At 42.8% G+C, this 17875-nt stretch overlaps 1 protein-coding gene across 1 annotated transcript; it reads left to right on the top strand.

Annotated features, from left to right (window-relative positions):
- Window positions 11174–12130, top strand: LOC102179278 (olfactory receptor 10H1-like). Its single transcript, XM_018051703.1, has one exon. The coding sequence runs from the start codon at window positions 11174–11176 to the stop codon at window positions 12128–12130; it is 957 nt and encodes a 318-aa protein (XP_017907192.1).

Raw genomic sequence — 17875 nt, 5'->3', positions numbered from 1 at the left:
AAAGAATCTGCTTGCCAATGCAGGAGATATGAGATGTGGGTTCGATTCCTTGGTCAGGAAGATCCCCTAGAGGAGGAAATGGCAACCGACTCAGGTATTCTTGCCTGGAAAATTCCATGGACAGAGGAGCCTGGCTGGCTATAGTCCATAGGGCTTCACAGAGTTGGACACAACAGAAGCAACTTAGCATGTATACAGTAATTGTTGACGCTGTTGCTGTGTTCAGTCACTCAGTCGTGTCTGACTTTTCAATCTGACTTTTGCAATCTGGATCCCCTGCAGGGGCAGCTGAGCCGTGGAAAATTCTGAAAGAGATGGGAATACCAGACCACCTGACCTGTCTCTTGAGAAACCTGTATGCAGGTCAGGAAGCAACAGTTAGAACTGGACATGGAATAACAGACTGGTTCCAAATAGGAAAAGGAGTACGTCAAGGCTGTATATCGTCACCCTGCTTATTTAACTTGTATGCAGAGTACATCATGAGAAACGCTGGGCTGGAAGAAGCACAAGCTGGAATCAAGATTGCTGGGAGAAATATCAATAACCTCAGATATGCAGATGATACCACCCTTATGACAGAAAGTGAAGAACTAAAGAGCCTCTTGATGAAAGTGAAAGAGGAGAGTGAAAAAATTGGCTTAAAGCTCAACATTCAGAAAACGAAGATCATGGCATCTAGTCCTGTCACTTCATGGCAAATAGATGGAGAAATAGTGGCTGACTTTATTTTTTTGGACTCCAAAATCACTGCAGATGGCTATTGCAGCCATGAATTTAAAAGACGCTTACTCCTTGAAAGGAAAGTTATGACCAACCTAGACAGCATATTAAAAAACAGAGACATTACTTTGTCAACAAAAGTCCATCTAGTCAAGGCTATGGTTTTTCCTGTGGTCATGTATGGATGTGAGAGTCGGACTGTGAAGAAAGCTGAGCAACCGAAGAATTGATGCTTCTGAACTGTGGTGTTGGAGAAGACTCTTGAGAGTCCCTTGGACTGCAGAGAGATCCAACCAGTCCATTCTAAAGGAGATCAGTCCTGGGTGTACTTTGGAAGGAATGATGCTAAAGCTGAAACTCCAGTACTTTGGCTACCTCATGCGAAGGGTTGACTCATTTGAAAAGACCCTGATGCTGGGAGGGATTGGGGGCAGGAGGAGAAGGGGACGACAGAGGATGAGATGGTTGGATGGCATCACCAACTCAATGGACATGGGTTTGGGTGGGCTCCAGGAGTTGATGATGGATAGGGAGGCTGGCATGTTGCAGTTCATGGGGTCGCAAAGAATCGGACATGACTGAGCAACTGAGCTGAACTGAACACTTTTAACATACATGGAACACTCTGATATAAATCATAGCAGTATCTTTTATGATCCACCTCCTAGAGTAAGGAAATAAAAACAAAAATAAACAAATTGGACATAATTAAACTTAATAGTTTCTGCACAACAAAGGAAACCATAAACAAAATAAAAAGGCAACCCAAAGAATGGGAGAAAATCTGCAAAGGAAACAACCAACAAGGGATTCATGTCCAAAATACACAAACAGCTCATGCAGTTTTATGTTGAAAAACAACCCAATCAAAAAAGCAGGCAGAAGAGTTAAATATATATTTCTCCAAAGAAGACGTACAGAGGGGCAAAAAGCACATGAAAAGATGCTCACCAATTATTAAAGAAATACAAATCTAAATCATAATGAGGTATCACCTCACACCTTTCAGAGTGGCCATCATCAAAAATTCTACAAACAATAAATGCTGGAGAGGGTGAAGAGAAAAGATAACCGTCCTACACTTAAGGTGGGAACGTAATTTGGTACAGCCACTATGAAGAACAGTATGGAGATATCCTAAAAAGCTAACAAGAGCTATCATATGATCCAGCAACCCCACTCCTGGACCACAGCAGGGTCATGCTTTAGACCATTTCATTCCTGACCTGCCCCCTCTCCTTCCAATAGGAGCCAGACATCAGCCCGTCTGCTAAAACACTCCCAGAATCTGGCAGCCAGAATTTCCTAATGAAAGTGGGTGCAGGTCTGGTCTGGGAACCTTGTGCTGTTTTCTTTGGGATGGCCCCGGGGTGCCTTTTATGGGCCGTGGATGGCCTTTCAAGATGCGCTGTCCACACTGGACCCTGCCAGAAAAGGAAGGAGTGGCTGGGATTGAGAGACTGGGGGAGGGGCACCTACTTCTTTTCTATTCCTTCCCTGGTTCAGTTACGGGCTGCCTTGTCACCTTCATCTCCCAACCTAATCATCCCCTTTTGGTGCCACAGAATAGCCCAGCTTCCAGCAGAGCACAGAGGGCTATCAGGAAAGTTTGCAAAGTGCATATACCTCTGTGGGTTGATCCCAGGGGAGACTGGCGTGCCTAGAAGTCTCCCTCCGCACACCCCTGCGCTGCCACCTGACTCTGGGCCCTGAGGGAGCCACCCTGCCTCCTGCATCAGGCTCCCTGGGATGCCTTTGGAATGTGCCTTTGGAGAAGAAAGGGATGAAGTGAGGGAGCAGCTTCCCACCCCTCCCACTCCCTTCTGAGCTCCTTGTGTGAGTGAGGGAGCCAGGGTCTCCTCCACTACCTGGGTGGCCACTGATAGAGGCCAGTGTGCAACTCTGGCTGCCTTCCTGGAGAAGGTGATGTTCAGATAGAGGGAAGGGCTGTGGGTAGTTAAGAGTGTTGGGTGTGGACCTTAGGATCAGGAACCCAGCAGAGCAAAGTCTGGGGCAAGCAGTGCCTGAGCGAAGGCTTCTTATCCGTGAATCATGTACCCAGGCTTCACTGGGTGCTCACACCCACACACATTTGTGCATGCCTCAGTTGTCAGACAGATATTAGGGGGAAAGTGCCCACCAGGGACACATGCGTTAGTCTTCTTCATGCTTCTGCTGTGTTGCACTGTGAGAAGGCAAGTCTGAGTGCACTGCCAGGTGTGCCAGAGGCTGGGACTCCGCAGGTGTGCATCCACCCTGGCCTCTGTGTAAGTGCAGAGGTTTGGCACGACCCTGCCTACAGCCGGACGGCCATGCGCATATCCAGTGGAAGTAAGAACATAAGACACTGTGTGCGAGGGGGTCGGGGGAGAGACGGGAGGAGGCATGCGGCCGTGCAGAGTAATGGGGACACCTGCGTGTAGGTGTGTGAGACAGTCCTGGTTTGTAGAAGCAGGAGGCCGCCCACCCCTGAGGAGAGCTGTCCTTGTTCTCTCACATGCACGGGTGGAGGCTCGGAGGCTAGCCCAGGACAGGAGCAGGGAGCCTGAACCAGAGACGGTGCGTTCTCCATCCCTTGGTTCAGGGCTGGCTTCAGGCATGCTGAGACCCCCTCCCTTGCTTTCTGGGCACTGGCTGGGCTGTGAACAAGGGGACAGGCAGTGCAGAGGTACAAGGGGGCTGAAGGAAGGGATTATTTTGCTTTTTAAAAAATTGATGTAAAATTCACATAATACAGTATTAACTATTTTAAAGCAATATTTCAGGGGTATTAAGTACATTCACAATGTGCAACTCTTAACTCTGTCTGGTTGCACAATACTGTCATTACCCTCAAAATCCTGTTCTCATTAGCAGTCATGCCCCATCCTCCCTGTCCTCAGCCCTTGGCAGCCACTAACCTGCTCGAACCCCTACAAATTTGCTTATTTTAGGTATTTCATATTAATGGAATCAGACAATACTTGCCCCTGGCTTTTTCCCATAGCACAATGTTTTCAAGTGTTCATCCATGTCACAGCAAGTGTCACTACTTTTTTTTGCTGTAAAAAACACAAACATAGAATTTGTCTTCTTAACCATATTTAAGTATACAGTTTGTTAGGGTTAAGTCTGTTCACAATGTTGCATAACAGATTTCCAGATGTCTCTGCATCTTGCAGAATGGAAGCTCTAAAGCTATTAAACAACCCTCTCCTGCTCACTCCAGCTTTTGGCAAGTGCCCATTCTGTTTTCTAAATCTATGAACTTGACTACTTGAGAGACCTCATCTAAGTGGAATCATACAGGATTTCATTTTGGAGGAATTGGCTGATCCCACGTAGCATAGTGCTGCCGAGTTTCATTCAGGATGTAGTATGACACAGGATTTTCTTCCCTTTAAAACAGAATGGCATTTAGTTGTGTGGATAGAAGCCACATTCGGTTTGCCGTTCATCCAAGGACGAACATTTGGGTTGCTTCCGCCTCATGGCTATTGTGACTAGTGCCGCCGCTATGAACAGGGGTGTGCAAATATCCTTCTGAGATCCTGCTTTCAATTCCTTTGCATACATATCCAGAAGTGGGATTACTAGAGCGTATGGTAGTTCTATCGATAGTTTTAATTTCTGATGAATATCCATACTGTTTCCCACAACTGTTGTACCATTTTACAATTCCACCAGCAGTTTACAAGTGTTCCAACTTGTACACATTCTTGTCATTTTATTTTATCTTTTTGGCTGCTTGGCAGGTGAGATCTTAGTTCTCTGTCCAGGGGTCAAACCTGTGCCTTTCCAGTGGAAACGCAGAGTCTTAACCACTGAAACCTCAGGGAAGTCCCTTCATCCTCGTCACTTTAAATGGCACAGTTCAGCGGCATTTAGGACATTTACAAAATCCTGGAACTATCACCTCTCTTTAGTGCTCAGACATTTCTCCACCTCAAAAGGAAATCTTGAACCCATTCCCCATTCCAGCCTGTTTCCACCCCCTGACAACCACTAATTTGTGTCTATCTTTTTTTTAAATATAAATTTATTTATTTGAATTGGAGGATAATTACAATATTGCGGTGGTTTTTGTCATACATTGACATGAATCTGCCATGGGTGTACATGTATTCCCCATCCTGAACCCCCCTCCCACCTCCCTCCCCATCCCATCCCTCTGGGTCATCCCAGTGCACCAGCCCCAAGCACCCTGTCTCATGCGTTGAGCCTGGACTGGTGATCTGTTTCACATATGATATTATACATGTTTCAATGCTATTCTCTCAAATCATCCCACCCTCTCCCTCTCCCACAGAGTCCAAAAGACTGTTCTGTACATCTGTGTCTCTTTTGCTGTCTGGCATGTGGGGCTATTGTGTTCTATCTTGATGTATTTAACTATTCTGGATGTTTTAAGTAAATGGAATAGACAATGTGTGGTCTTTTGTGGCAGGCTTCTTTCACTCAGCATAACGTCTTTAAGGTTCATCCATGGTGTAGCATGTATCAGAATTTTATTCCTTTATGCGGCTATATGTTATCCCATTGAACTGTTTGCTTGCAAACATGGTGTTACGTCTGTGACACAGGAGGATAAGCAGAGAGAGCCGATTGGGTTAAATAGTGTCCCTGTGAGGAGAAAGGACACAGGAGTAGGATCTGAATGCCAGCCAAGGTGTGCCCTGGTTGGGCTCTGTTGGGGAGGTTATAGCTGAGATCACGGCCCTCGCCTTTCTTTCCCCTGAGGTCCAGACTTGTGCACATGACTTGGAGAGTCCACTTGGGGAGTCTTGCTCAGGGGTTGTTATGGGAAAGGGTGACATAGAGGACGTGCCAGAAGGAGACAGGGAGCCAAGAGAGCCCTTTCTGTTTTTTTTTTTTTTTTTTAATGTATTTACTTATTTTTGCTGTGCAGAGTCTTCATTGCTGTGCAGGATTTTCTTTAGTTCTGGTGAGTGGGCTTCTCATAGCGGTGATTTCTCTTGCTGTGGAGCACGGGCTCTAGGCACTGGGCTTCCGTAGTTGCAGCCCCCAGGCTCTCGAGCACAGGCTCAGCAGTTGTGGTGCGCAGGCTTAGTTGTTCCACACCATGTGGGATCTTCCCGACCAGGGATCAAACCCACATCTCCTGCAATGGCAGGTGGATTCTTTACCACTGAGCCACCGGGGAAGCCTTGTTTCTGTTTTATTTTGTTTTGTTTTTGGTAACATTTTGTACATTTAGGAGCTGATACCTGGAGCACATTTGTAGCCAGAATAAGCCAAGAGGGGGGCTGCCAGAGGAAGCAGATGCTGAGGGTTTGGGACATCCATAGTATTAGAGGAAAGATTATCCTGTGATTAGGTCTGAAGCCCTGGACTATTACAGTGCCAATATAGTCACCTGGTGGGATGGATGAATAACAGAAAGCCAGCAATGATAGTAAAAGATGACAACAATTCAGATAGCTTTCCTTATGAAATTTCTCTGTGCTGAGCACTTGGCATCAAATGCCTACAGGGAACCTGAGCACAGTTCTCTGATGATCCCAACACACAGTGAGGACCTGGGGTTTGAACCCTGGGTCTCCATGACTCCACAAACTCTGTATATCTCAAAGAATGGGCTCTGGCAGCCAGAGAAGGGTTGGCATGGAGGAGAAGAGATGGGCAGACACAGTTCTCAGGAGAAAGAGCATGAGGCCAGAGCCAGACCTGGTCCAGAGATGGTGGCTGAGGGACAGGATGGGTGAGGAAGAGTGGGGAATTGAGGATGGCTCTCTGGCTGCTGGCTGGGCTGCGTAGGTCCCTGCTAGTCCACAAATGCTACTTTACTATGTGAGATGCTCTATCCTAACTTCAGTCAAATTGTCCATTTTCCAGGTGGGATTCTGGGTCCTCCAAGAGTTGGTTGACCATGACTCTGGGGGAACACTTTGTGACAATCTTTTGTTGAACGAAGATTCAGTGAATGAAGTAAAATGTCATAATATTTGAGTGAACTTTCGTCCGTGTATTTGAAAACTGGTTATGTGCATACGTTTATATTTGATGTATGGGCTTCCCAAGTGGCACTGGAAGTTCCCTGGTGGCTCAGAGGGTAAAGCATCTGCCTGCAATGCAGGAGACCCGGGTTCAATCCCTGGGTTGGGAAGCTCCCCTGGAGAAGGAAATGGCAACCCACTCCAGTATTCTTGCCTGAAGAATCCCATGGACAGAGGAGCCTGGTAGGCTACAGTCCACAGGATCACAAAGAGTCGGGCATGACTGACTTCACTTCTTTAGGTGGCACTAGTGGAGAGCCCACTTGCCAGTGCAGAAGACATCAGAGATGCAGGTTCAATCCCTGGGTTGGGAAGATCCCCTGGAGAAGGAAATGACAAGCCAGTCCAGTATTCTTGCCTAGAGAATCCCCCGGACAGAGGAACCTGGCAGGCCACTGTCCAAAGGGTAAGCAAAGAGTCAGACATGACTGATGTGACTTAGCATGCGCAAATGTGTATTTTATATATATATATATATATATTTGATTGAGATATATGCACATGTGTTTGTGCTGAGTTGTTCAGTTATGTCTGATTCTTAGTGACTGCATGGACTGTAGCCCACCAGGCTCCTCTATCCATGGAATTTTCCAGGCAAGAATACTGGAATGTGCTGCCATTTCCTCCCCAGGGGATCTTCCAGACCCAGGATCGAACCCACATCTCTTGCATCTCCTACATTAGCAGGCAGATTCTTTACCACTGCACCACCTGGGAAGCATATATATATCATTGATCGAACCATATGTAAATGTAAATATATATGTGTACATTCACAAATTTGTATTGGACTTAAGCTTTGGAGTTTGGAGTTTTAATCAGTCCCTTTTGTTGATGACATTTCACTGACATTGACTTGCAGAATGATCCTGTGTTATTTACTCCCATTTATCATAATGTCCTACTTCTGATCCCCACCCCTGACCAGTAGCTGTTTTGATTTTTTCAATGTGTATCCTTCTGTTTGCATGAATTCTTGAAAAATGTATTTTGATGGACATACTGTTTTGACAGTGATACAGTATATTGTGCTGGAAGTCTATTTTTTTCTGATTTTCCAGTGCTATTTGTAAGAGCCATCCAAGTTGTTCCATGGATTCTAATTTTTTTTTTTTTATCCCAATCCATTGTTCGGAGCTTCTGAACCACTGATCTGTTTGTCTGTCCTTGTACTGATCCTACATTGCTTTATTTGCAAGGCTTTGTAAAATGCCTCAATATCTTAGAAGGCATTTCCTCCCCACCTATTTCACTCTTCACTTCAAGGTGGACTTAATTATTTATGGATAGCTATTCTTTAATAGAAACTGTATAACAAGTTTAACATCTTTCTCAAAAAATTCAACTGGCTTCATTTGAGAGGAATACATTGAATGCATAGATTAAATCTGGGAGAGAATTAACATCTAGGGTACTGTCTTTCCATTTCATCCACTTATTTATAATGTCTATGTTGTTTAATTGTTTTTTTACTTTTATCTTACTTTTAAAAAACTAATTTTTGTATTGGAGCATAGCCAATTAATAATGTTGTGATAGTTTCAGGTGAAAGAGAAGGGACTCATCTATATGTATCCATGTGTCCATTCTCTCCCAAACTCCCCTCCCATCCAGGCTGCCACATAACATTGACCAGACTTCTCTGTGCTATACGTAGGCCCCTGATGATTATCCATTTTAAATCTAGCAGTGTGTGCATGTCCATCCCAAGCTCTCTAACTAGCCCTTCCTTCCATCATTCCACCCAGCAGCCATTAGTTTGTTCTCTAAGTCTGTGAGTCTCTTTAAGTTCATTTGTGTCATTTCTTTTTAGAGTCCACATATAAACTATATCATATGGTATTTCTCCTTCTTTTTCTCACTTCATTCAGTATAACAATCTCTTGGTCCATCTCTGCCACTACAAATGGCATCATTGCGTTCTTTTTAATGACTGAGTAATATTCCATTGTATATATGTATCACATCTTCTCTGTCCATTCCTCTGTTGATGGACATTTGGGTTGTTCCCATGTACTGTTGTAACATGTTTACTGTTTTCTGTGGAAGTTTGTGAAGTCACTCAGTCATGTCCAACTCTTTGAGACCCCATGGACTGTAGCCCACCAGGCTCCTCCGTCCATGGGATTTTCCAGGCAAGAGTGCTGGAGTGGATTGCCATTTCCTTCTCCAGGAGATATTCCCGAGCCAGGGATCGAACCCAGGTCTCTCGCATTGCAGGCAGACGCTTTACCCTCTGAGCCACCAGGGAAGTGTTGGAAGTTTGTGTGCACATACTTCAATTAATTCCTAGATACTTGAGAGTTTTGTATTCCTTTGAATGGTAACTTGTTTGTTTTACTAATTTTAAACTTACAAAAAATTTTCAAAAATAACATGGAAAATTCTTGGACTCCCCCTCATCCAACTTCCATCTTACACAATGCCAGTACAATGATTAGACCCAGGAAACTAAAAGCTGTGTAATACTATATAGCAAATAACAGATCTTATTTGATTTTTCTTAGTTTTTACACTAACATCCTTTTTTTAAAATCCCAGGACATAAGCCATTTTGTTTAGTTGTTATTTCAATGTCTCATAATTCTGTTCTTAGTAATTCTTATTTTTCCTTTTATCTCAAAAGTGGTTAGTTTTGTGTGACTATGTATGACAATGTCAAATGATACAATCTTAAACTGTGTTTAAAATATATGGTAAGTTTCAAGTATCCTCTTCATATTAATTTCCAGTTTACTGTAATGTGGTCAGATGCTCTGGGTCTTTGCAATATTGGCACTTGATAATTTATCTAGACATCTTTTATGGCCTTACATAAGGTTCTTTTCAATGACAATTCCATGTTTTTAGGGTTTTTTCCCTTGGGTGTGCTTGGTGTAATAAATAGGACTGTGTGCGTGTTTTTGTGTTTGCATATGTTAAATAAACACATATATTAGCTAGGTATACTAACATATATTTATATATATATTATCTCAAGTATTAAATGTGACAGAATTAAGTCTGAAAACAATAGTAATTATGAAAAGATAAATGCATTAAGTCCCCCAATCAGAAGAGAGATTCAACCATAGGTTGCTGTATTTTAAGAGAGTTTAGTTCTGGTCATTTATACCTGTCCTCAATCTCAGCTTCTTGATTTCAGGTGCTGTGGAAGACATTTGCTGTTGTTGTTTAGTCACTTAGTCATGTTTGAGTCTTTGCAATCCCAGGGACTGTAACTTACCAGGCTCCTCTGTCGATAGCATTTCCCAGGCAAGAATCCTGGAGTGGGTTGCCATTTCCTTTTCCAGGGGATCTTCCTGACCCAGGGATCAAACCCACAGGTGGATTTGCCTTGGCAGGTGGATTCTTTACCACTGAGCCATCAGGAAAGCACTTGGAAGATATATTATGTGCATAATCTTACTCAATGCTTGTCAGCTAGGGATTATTCATATCAATTTCCTTTTAGGGATGAGAAAACAAAGGCTCAAAAAAATTGAGAGACCAACATAATGAAGTTTTTTTTTTTCAAGCACTATTTTAAAACAATGCCTCAATTTTTTTGAATTCATGTGAATAACATGGTAGAGTTTTTATAAAAAGGGGAAAAAGTCTCCACTTAATACTTACTAAGGCTTGCAAAAAACTCTTTGGGGTCATAAAGAGTTGGACACGACTTAGCAACTAAACAACACAGGGAACATGTTGAGTATAGCGATCACACGATACGCGGAGATGAAACTCCAACAAACAAGAAATTTTTCTAATTAACATTTTTTATTAGGGATCCCAGAATAATAACATATTTTAAAGATTATATTGTTGACCTTTTCTTTAATTTTATTTTTTTGGGGGGAGAATGATAGAGGCAACGGCAACCTCTGAAGTGGGGACTTAATCCACATGTAGAAAATAGAGACCACTACTTCCTACCACTAGGATTTAAAAATACAGTATTAATAATGAAAATTTATTTAATTCATACTATATACCAGGACCTGTGCTAAGCACCTTAGATGCATATTGTTGTCGTTCAGTCGCTAAGTCGTGTCTGACTTTGTGACCCCATGGACTGCAGCACACCAGGCTTCCCTGTCCTTCACTATCTCCCAGAGTTTGCTCAAACTCATGTCCATTGAGTCAGTGATGCCATCCAACCATTTCATTCTCTATCGTCCTCTTCTCCTGCCCTCAATCTTTCCCAGCATCAGGGTCTTTTCCAATGAGTCAGCTCTTTGCATCAGGTGGCCAAACTACTTGAGTTTCAGCTTCAGCATCAGTCATTCCGGTGACTATTCAGGTGGTCCTATTTAAACCACAAGGCAGACCTTTATTCTGAACATTATTATGCAGATGGACTGATCATGGTTTGAAGAGGTGAAGGAGCCTCTCCAGGAAGTCCTGAAGAGGGCTCATTAGAGACCCCGAGTTCCTACCTATGGGAATTCCTCCTTCTTTTCCCCAACAGTATGGCTGCCATTCTGAGGCTAAATTACACCTCAGTGACTGAATTCATCCTCATCGGCTTCTCCACCTTCCCCCACCTTCAGCTGATGTTCTTCCTGCTCTTCCTGCTGATGTACCTGTTCACGCTGCTGGGGAACCTGCTCATCATGGCCACCGTCTGGAGGGAGCACAGCCTCCACACCCCCATGTACCTCTTCCTGTGCGCCCTCTCCATCTCCGAGGTCCTCTACACCTTCGCCATCATCCCACGCATGCTGGCCGACCTGCTCTCCACCGACCGCTCCATCTCCTTCAGGGCCTGTGCCAGCCAGATGTTCTTCTCCTTCACGCCCGGCTTCACCCACTCCTTCCTGCTCACTGTCATGGGCTACGACCGCTACGTGGCCATCTGCCACCCCCTGCGCTACAACGTGCTCATGAGCCCCCGGGGCTGCGCTTGCCTGGTGGTCTGGTCCTGGGCTGGAGGCTTAGTTGTTGGGCTAGTGGTGACATCTTCCATTTTCCAACTCACTTTCTGTGGGTCTAATGAAATTCACTATTTTGGCTGCCATGTGCCACCTCTTCTGAAGTTGGCCTGTGGAACTGAAGTGCAAATAGTCGCCATGGGCGTGGGCCTGGTGTGTATCGCCGCCCTGCTGGGCTGTGGTCTCCTCATCCTCTTGTCTTACGCCTTCATCGTGGCCGCCATCTTGAGGATCCCTTCAGCGGAGGGCCGGCACAAAGCCTTCTCCACCTGTGCGTCCCACCTCACCGTGGTGGTCGTGCACTACGGCTTTGCCTCTGTCATCTACCTCAAGCCCAAGGGTCCCCAGTCTCTGGAAGGAGACACGCTGATGGGCATCACCTACACAGTCCTCACTCCCTTCCTGAGCCCCATCATCTTCAGTCTCAGGAACAAGGAGCTGAAGATCGCCATGAAAAAGACCTTCCTCAGCAAGCTGTACCCCTCCAGCGTCTGAGTGGCTGCGGTGGTTTCAGATTACGGTAGAAGGAAGACCACACCCTCATCTATACAATGGGGTTAATCAAAGCTACCTTGTAAGACTGGTGTAAAGATTTGTGTGTGTGTGTATGACACTTATCACATAGTAGGTGTTCAATAAATGTTAATCTTTTTTTCCTTTTTCCTCTCATGGTCTGTGTGTCTCACATTAGCTTCAATTTTAAAAAAGATTTATCTATTTATCTTTGACTGCACAGAGTCTTCATTGCTGTGTGCAGGTTTTCTCTAGTCGGCGAATAGGGACTACTCTAGTTGTGGTACACAGGCTTTTCATTGCAGGGGTTTCCCGTGCTGCAGAGCATGGGCTCTAGGGTGTGTGGGCTTCAGTAATTTTGGCTTGCAGGCTCAGTAGTTGTGGCACATGGGCTTAACTGCCTTGTGGCATGTCGGATCTTCCCAGACCAGGGATCAAACCCATGTCCCCTACATTGCAAGGCGGATTCTTAACCACTGGACCACCAGGGAAGCCCCTAGTTTCAATTTTTAACCAAATAACTTTGTTGAAATATAATTCACATTCCATAAAATTCACTTATTAAAGTACTTGCCTAAGGACACACAGCACCTCACTCCCACTGCAACAGTATTAAGGAACCTGAAAAAATTTTTGTTCATCCAATTTGATAAAAACTGAATGTTGCAGTTACCTTCATTTACTGTCATTTTTCTAAAATAACTAGTTAAACAGATATTTGAGAGCCTCTATATGCTGTTGGCTTGCCAGGTGGCACTAGTGGTAAAGAATCCCTCTGCCAATGTAGGAGACATGAGATGCAGTTTTGATCCCTGGGTTGGGAAGATCTTCTGGAGAAGAGCCTGGCAAGCTACTCCAGTATTCTTGCCAGGAGAATCCCCATGGACAGAGGAGTCTGGTGGGGTACAGTTCGTAGGGTCACAAAGAGTCAGACACGACTGAGGCATGTACACACGCACCATAGGCTGTGAACGAATACCATGGTGAGCATGGACTGAGTGTCCCTGACCTCCCCAAAGCAACATTCTACTGGGCAGAGACAGACAATATCCGATAAGCTAATATGCCAATAATCTAATAGGTTAGGCTGTAATAAGTGGGAGTCAAGTAAAGCAAGTCAAGAGAGAAAGACATGGCCAAGAGCATTCTATTTGTTTAGTACATTTAGGAAGGGGATCCACAGTATTTGAGCAGGTAAGATTCCAAGGGACTGAATTTTGAGTTGCTGTTTTCTAAGAAAAAATAGACTGTAGGAGAATGAAATGTGTGTGTGTGTGTGTGTGTGTGTGTGTGTGTGTGTGAGAGAGAGAGAGAGAGAGAGAGAGAGAGAGAGAGAGAGAGAGAGAAGGAGGATGATAATGCCAACAAGAACATCCAAGGTTTGGATACATTAAATTTGAGACGCCTTCTAGTTATCCACTTGGAGATACTGAGTAGACAGTCGGATAGGGGTAAATATAAGAATGTGAGGATTACCTGTGTGCACAAGGTACATAAAACCATGATACTGAATGGGATCCCCAGGGAGAGAGGATGCTGTTGGAATACAAGGATCAAGTGGCTTAAATAGCTGTTTTATGTTTCATGTATAAAGGAACCAAGATTTTGTTTAACAGTTTTTTAGTTTAAAATTTTGTGCTTTAAAATATTGCGTTGGTTTCTGCCATACATCAACATGAATCAGCCAGAGGTATACATATGTCCCCTCCTGCTTGAAGCTCCCTCCCTCCTCCCACCCCCTCCCACCCCTCTAGGTTATCACAGAGCACCTGTTTGAGCCCCCTGAGTCACATTAAATTCCCACTGGCTATTTAATTGACATATGGTAATGTGTCTGTTTCCACGCTACTCTCTCAATTCTTGCCATCCTTTCCTTTCCTCACTGTGTCCCTGAGCCTAACAGTTCTTTATTAATGATTGCATCTAAAGTTTTCTGATCTTAAATGTCACAGCTCTGAACATCCTATTATTTAGACAGATCTAGAATGATATCTATAAACATCCGTATAATTAGGTGGAAAATGGGATGCAAGAATTAAAGCCAGGTTATCCTGACTTCAAATACAGTTTTTCACAAACCATTTCCCTCTGCTTTATAGAGGGATTTCTTACAGTAAACTTCATAGCCAACATTCTGGCTTGTTCAGCACAGATTACATTGGTAATTGGGGATTACACTGGTCCAGCTAAGAAATATCTGTTAATAAATTTTATCTTCCAAGTCCTATGTAGGTGCTAGGTGTGATGGCAAACAAGATGGACAGACTTCCTGTGTTCAGGAAACTGATAGCCTAAGAAATCACAATAAGTTTGCAGAAGGCATTGGGTGCCCAACTCATTGTTGGTATCACATCATTTTCCAGGCTCTTTTTCCATTTGGATACCAGTAGGACCAGAGGCCAAGTTGGCCTTTAATGAACAAAATGAAAGAGCCCAGTTTGTATTCTTGCCCAGATCTGTTCTGCTGCCAAGCATGGGGAGTATCTTGGCTCAGTGTGAAAGAGTTACTCAGGAATTCCAACAAGAATAAAACTTATTTTGAAATCATAGAGTAGTCCTGAATCTGTAGAAATGTTATGTCAGTGTCCCAAGGATGCATGCTCCAGTGCATGGTGGATTACAACTGCCCACCTGTGGTTTATTATTATTTTTTTTCACCTTTGAATTAGTTTGACAATTTATTTGAAAATCAATTAAACAGTTCCATTTGGGTCTATTTTTAAATATCTAGTTTGTTCCTTTTCACCTTGAGTCATTTAGGTAGTTTGTGTGTTTCTAAAAATCTGTATATTTTATCTAGCTATTTAGTTCTTGGCATATAACTGTTCTTAGTGATGTCTTAACAGTCTTTTCATTTCTGTAAGGTCAGTAGTAACATTTCCACTTTCATTTCTCATTTTATTTATCAGTGGCTTCTCTCTATTTTATATTCAGTCTAGTTGAAGATTTTTTAATTTTGTTGAAATTATCAAGGAATCAACTTCTGGTTTTATTGAATCTATTACTTTTCCATTGTCTATTTAATTTATCTCCACTCTAAATTTTTATTCCTCCTGTCTGCTAACTTTGGATATGGTTTGCTTTACATTTTATTCTTCCTTAAGATCATAAAACTAGGTTTTTTATTTTAAATGTTTAATTTTAATATAGGCATTCCTAGTTATAAATTTTCAACTGAGTGTACATTTATTGCATCCTATTGTTTTGTATATTTTGTTGTTGTTGTTTGTTTCTAAATAGTTTCCCATTTCCTTTGTAGTTTATTCTTGGAGCCATTGTTATTTAAGTGTATATTGTTAGTTTGCACATATTTATGAATTTTCCAATTTTTATTTTGTTATTAAATGAGATTTATCCCACTGTGATTAAAATAAATACCTTATTGAGGATTCCTTAAGTCTAGTCACTCACATGTCTTGCTACTTTCAAAATTTTCTATTTGTCTTTGGTTTTCAAAAGTCTGATTACGATGTATTCCCATGTGAGTCTCTGAGTTTGTCCTGTTCAGAGTTCATTGAGATTCTCCCATGTTCTTGTCTTTCATCAATCTGTAGGCCTGTTCAGCCACTATTTCTTCAAATGCAGTGTCTGCCCCTTTATTTGTCTCATCTTCTTCTCCTTCTGGTGGTAATTCCCTCATTAGCATGTTGGTCCTCTTGATGGTCTCCAACATGTCTCTCAGGTTCTGTTCACTTTTCTTTATCCCTTTTTCTTCCTACTCCTGACTTAGTCATTTCAATTGTCTTGTCTACAAGTTCACTACTTCTTTCTTCTACCTGCCCCTATTTGATGTTAATCCCTCCAGCAAGATTCTAGCAATCAGAATCCAACAACACATTAAAAAGATCATGCACCATGACCAAGCGGGCTTTATCCCAGGGATGCAAAGATTCTTGAATATCCACAAATCAATCAATGTAATTCACCACATTAACAAATTGAAAAATAAAAGCCATATGATTATCTCAATAGATGCAGAGAAGGCCTTTGACAAAATTCAACATCCATTTATGATAAAAACTCTCCAGAAAACAGGAATAGAAGGAACATACCTCAACATAATAAAAGCTATATATGACAAACCCACAGCAAACATTATCCTCAATGGTGAAAAATTGAAAGCATTTCCCCTAAAGTCAGGAATAAGACAAGGGTGCCCACTTTCACCGCTACTGTTCAACATAGTTCTGGAAGTTTTGGCCACAGCAATCAGAGCAGAAAAAGAAATAAAAGGAATCCAAACTGGAAAAGAAGAAGTAAATCTCTCACTGTTTGCAGATGACATTTTCCTCTACATAGAAAACCCTAAAGACTCCACCAGAAAATTACTAGAGCTAATCAATGAATATAGTAAAGTTGCAGGATATAAAATCAACACACAGAAATCCCTTGCATTCCTATACACTAATAATGAGAAAGTAGAAAAAGAAATTAAGGAAACAATTCCATTCACCATTGCAACGAAAATAAAATACTTAGGAATATATCCACCTGTGGTTTAAAAGGCTTTTAGGATCCTGAAGTGCTTGACTTGAAACTGAGCTAGTCCTCCTTAGATGGGGGACCCACAAAACCCCTTGTGGGAAAATGGTGTGTGAGGCTTTGCGTGGACAAGGCTGGGAATCAGAAAAGACCTGCAGGAGAAGCCTGGCCCTTCCAATTTGTGTGATCTTGGATGAATCATGCAAGCATCTTGAACCTCAGTTTACCCTCTGTCAGATGGAATGGATGTGAGTTTATCTGCCTTGATTCCCCACTGTGAAACTGTTCAGTTCAGTTCAGTTCAGTTCAGTAGCTCAGTTGTGTCTGACTCTTTGTGACCCCATGAATCACAGCATGCCCAACCTCCCTGTCCATCACCAACTCCCGGAGTTCACTCAGACTCACGTCCATCAAGTCAGTGATGCCATCCAGCCATCTCATCCTCGGTCATCCCCTTCTCCTCCTGCCCCCAATCCCTCCCAGCATCAGAGTCTTTTCCAATGAGTCAACTCTTTGCGTGAGGTGGCCAAAGTACTAGAGTTTTGGCTTCAGCATCATTCCCTTCAAAGAAATCCCAGGGCTGATCTCCTTCAGAATGGACTGGTTGGATCTCCTTGCAGTCCAAGGGACTCTCGAGAGTCTTCTCCAACACCACAGTTCAAAAGCATCAATTCTTTAGTGCTCAGCTTTCTTCACAGTCCAACTCTCACATCCATACATGACCAATGGAGAAACCATAGCCTTGACTAGACGGACCTTAGTCGGCAAAGTAATGTCTCTGCTTTTCAATGTGCTGTCTAGGTTGGTCATAACTTTCCTTCCAAGGAGTAAGCGTCTTTGAATTTCATGGCTGCAGTCACCATCTGCAGTGATTTTGGAGCCCCCCAAAATAAAGTCTGACACTTTTTCTACTGTTTCCCCATCTATTTGCCATGAAGTGATGGGACCAACATGCCATGATCTTCGTTTTCTGAATGAGATAATATATATGAAGGGATAACAGGAAGCCTGTAGTATATACTGCAAAGGAGGATTCTCAGGATTCACCAGTGTGGTTTGAAATTGTTTCCACATTCTAACAGTTTACATTAACATGAGATGTTTTACTACTCAATTTATAGAGAAAGACTGGATTCAACTTTAGGACAAATGATGCATAGTTTCTGTTCCAACATAAATACAAATATTTTCTTTTTTTAAAAAACTTTGGCTAATTTGACTAATTTATTGCTTTTGTTGTTATGT

This window comes from Capra hircus, chromosome 7 (genome assembly GCF_001704415.2).
Source record: "Capra hircus breed San Clemente chromosome 7, ASM170441v1, whole genome shotgun sequence".
NCBI classification, from domain to species: Eukaryota; Metazoa; Chordata; class Mammalia; order Artiodactyla; family Bovidae; genus Capra; species Capra hircus.
This window is presented reverse-complemented; position numbering and strand designations above follow the sequence as displayed.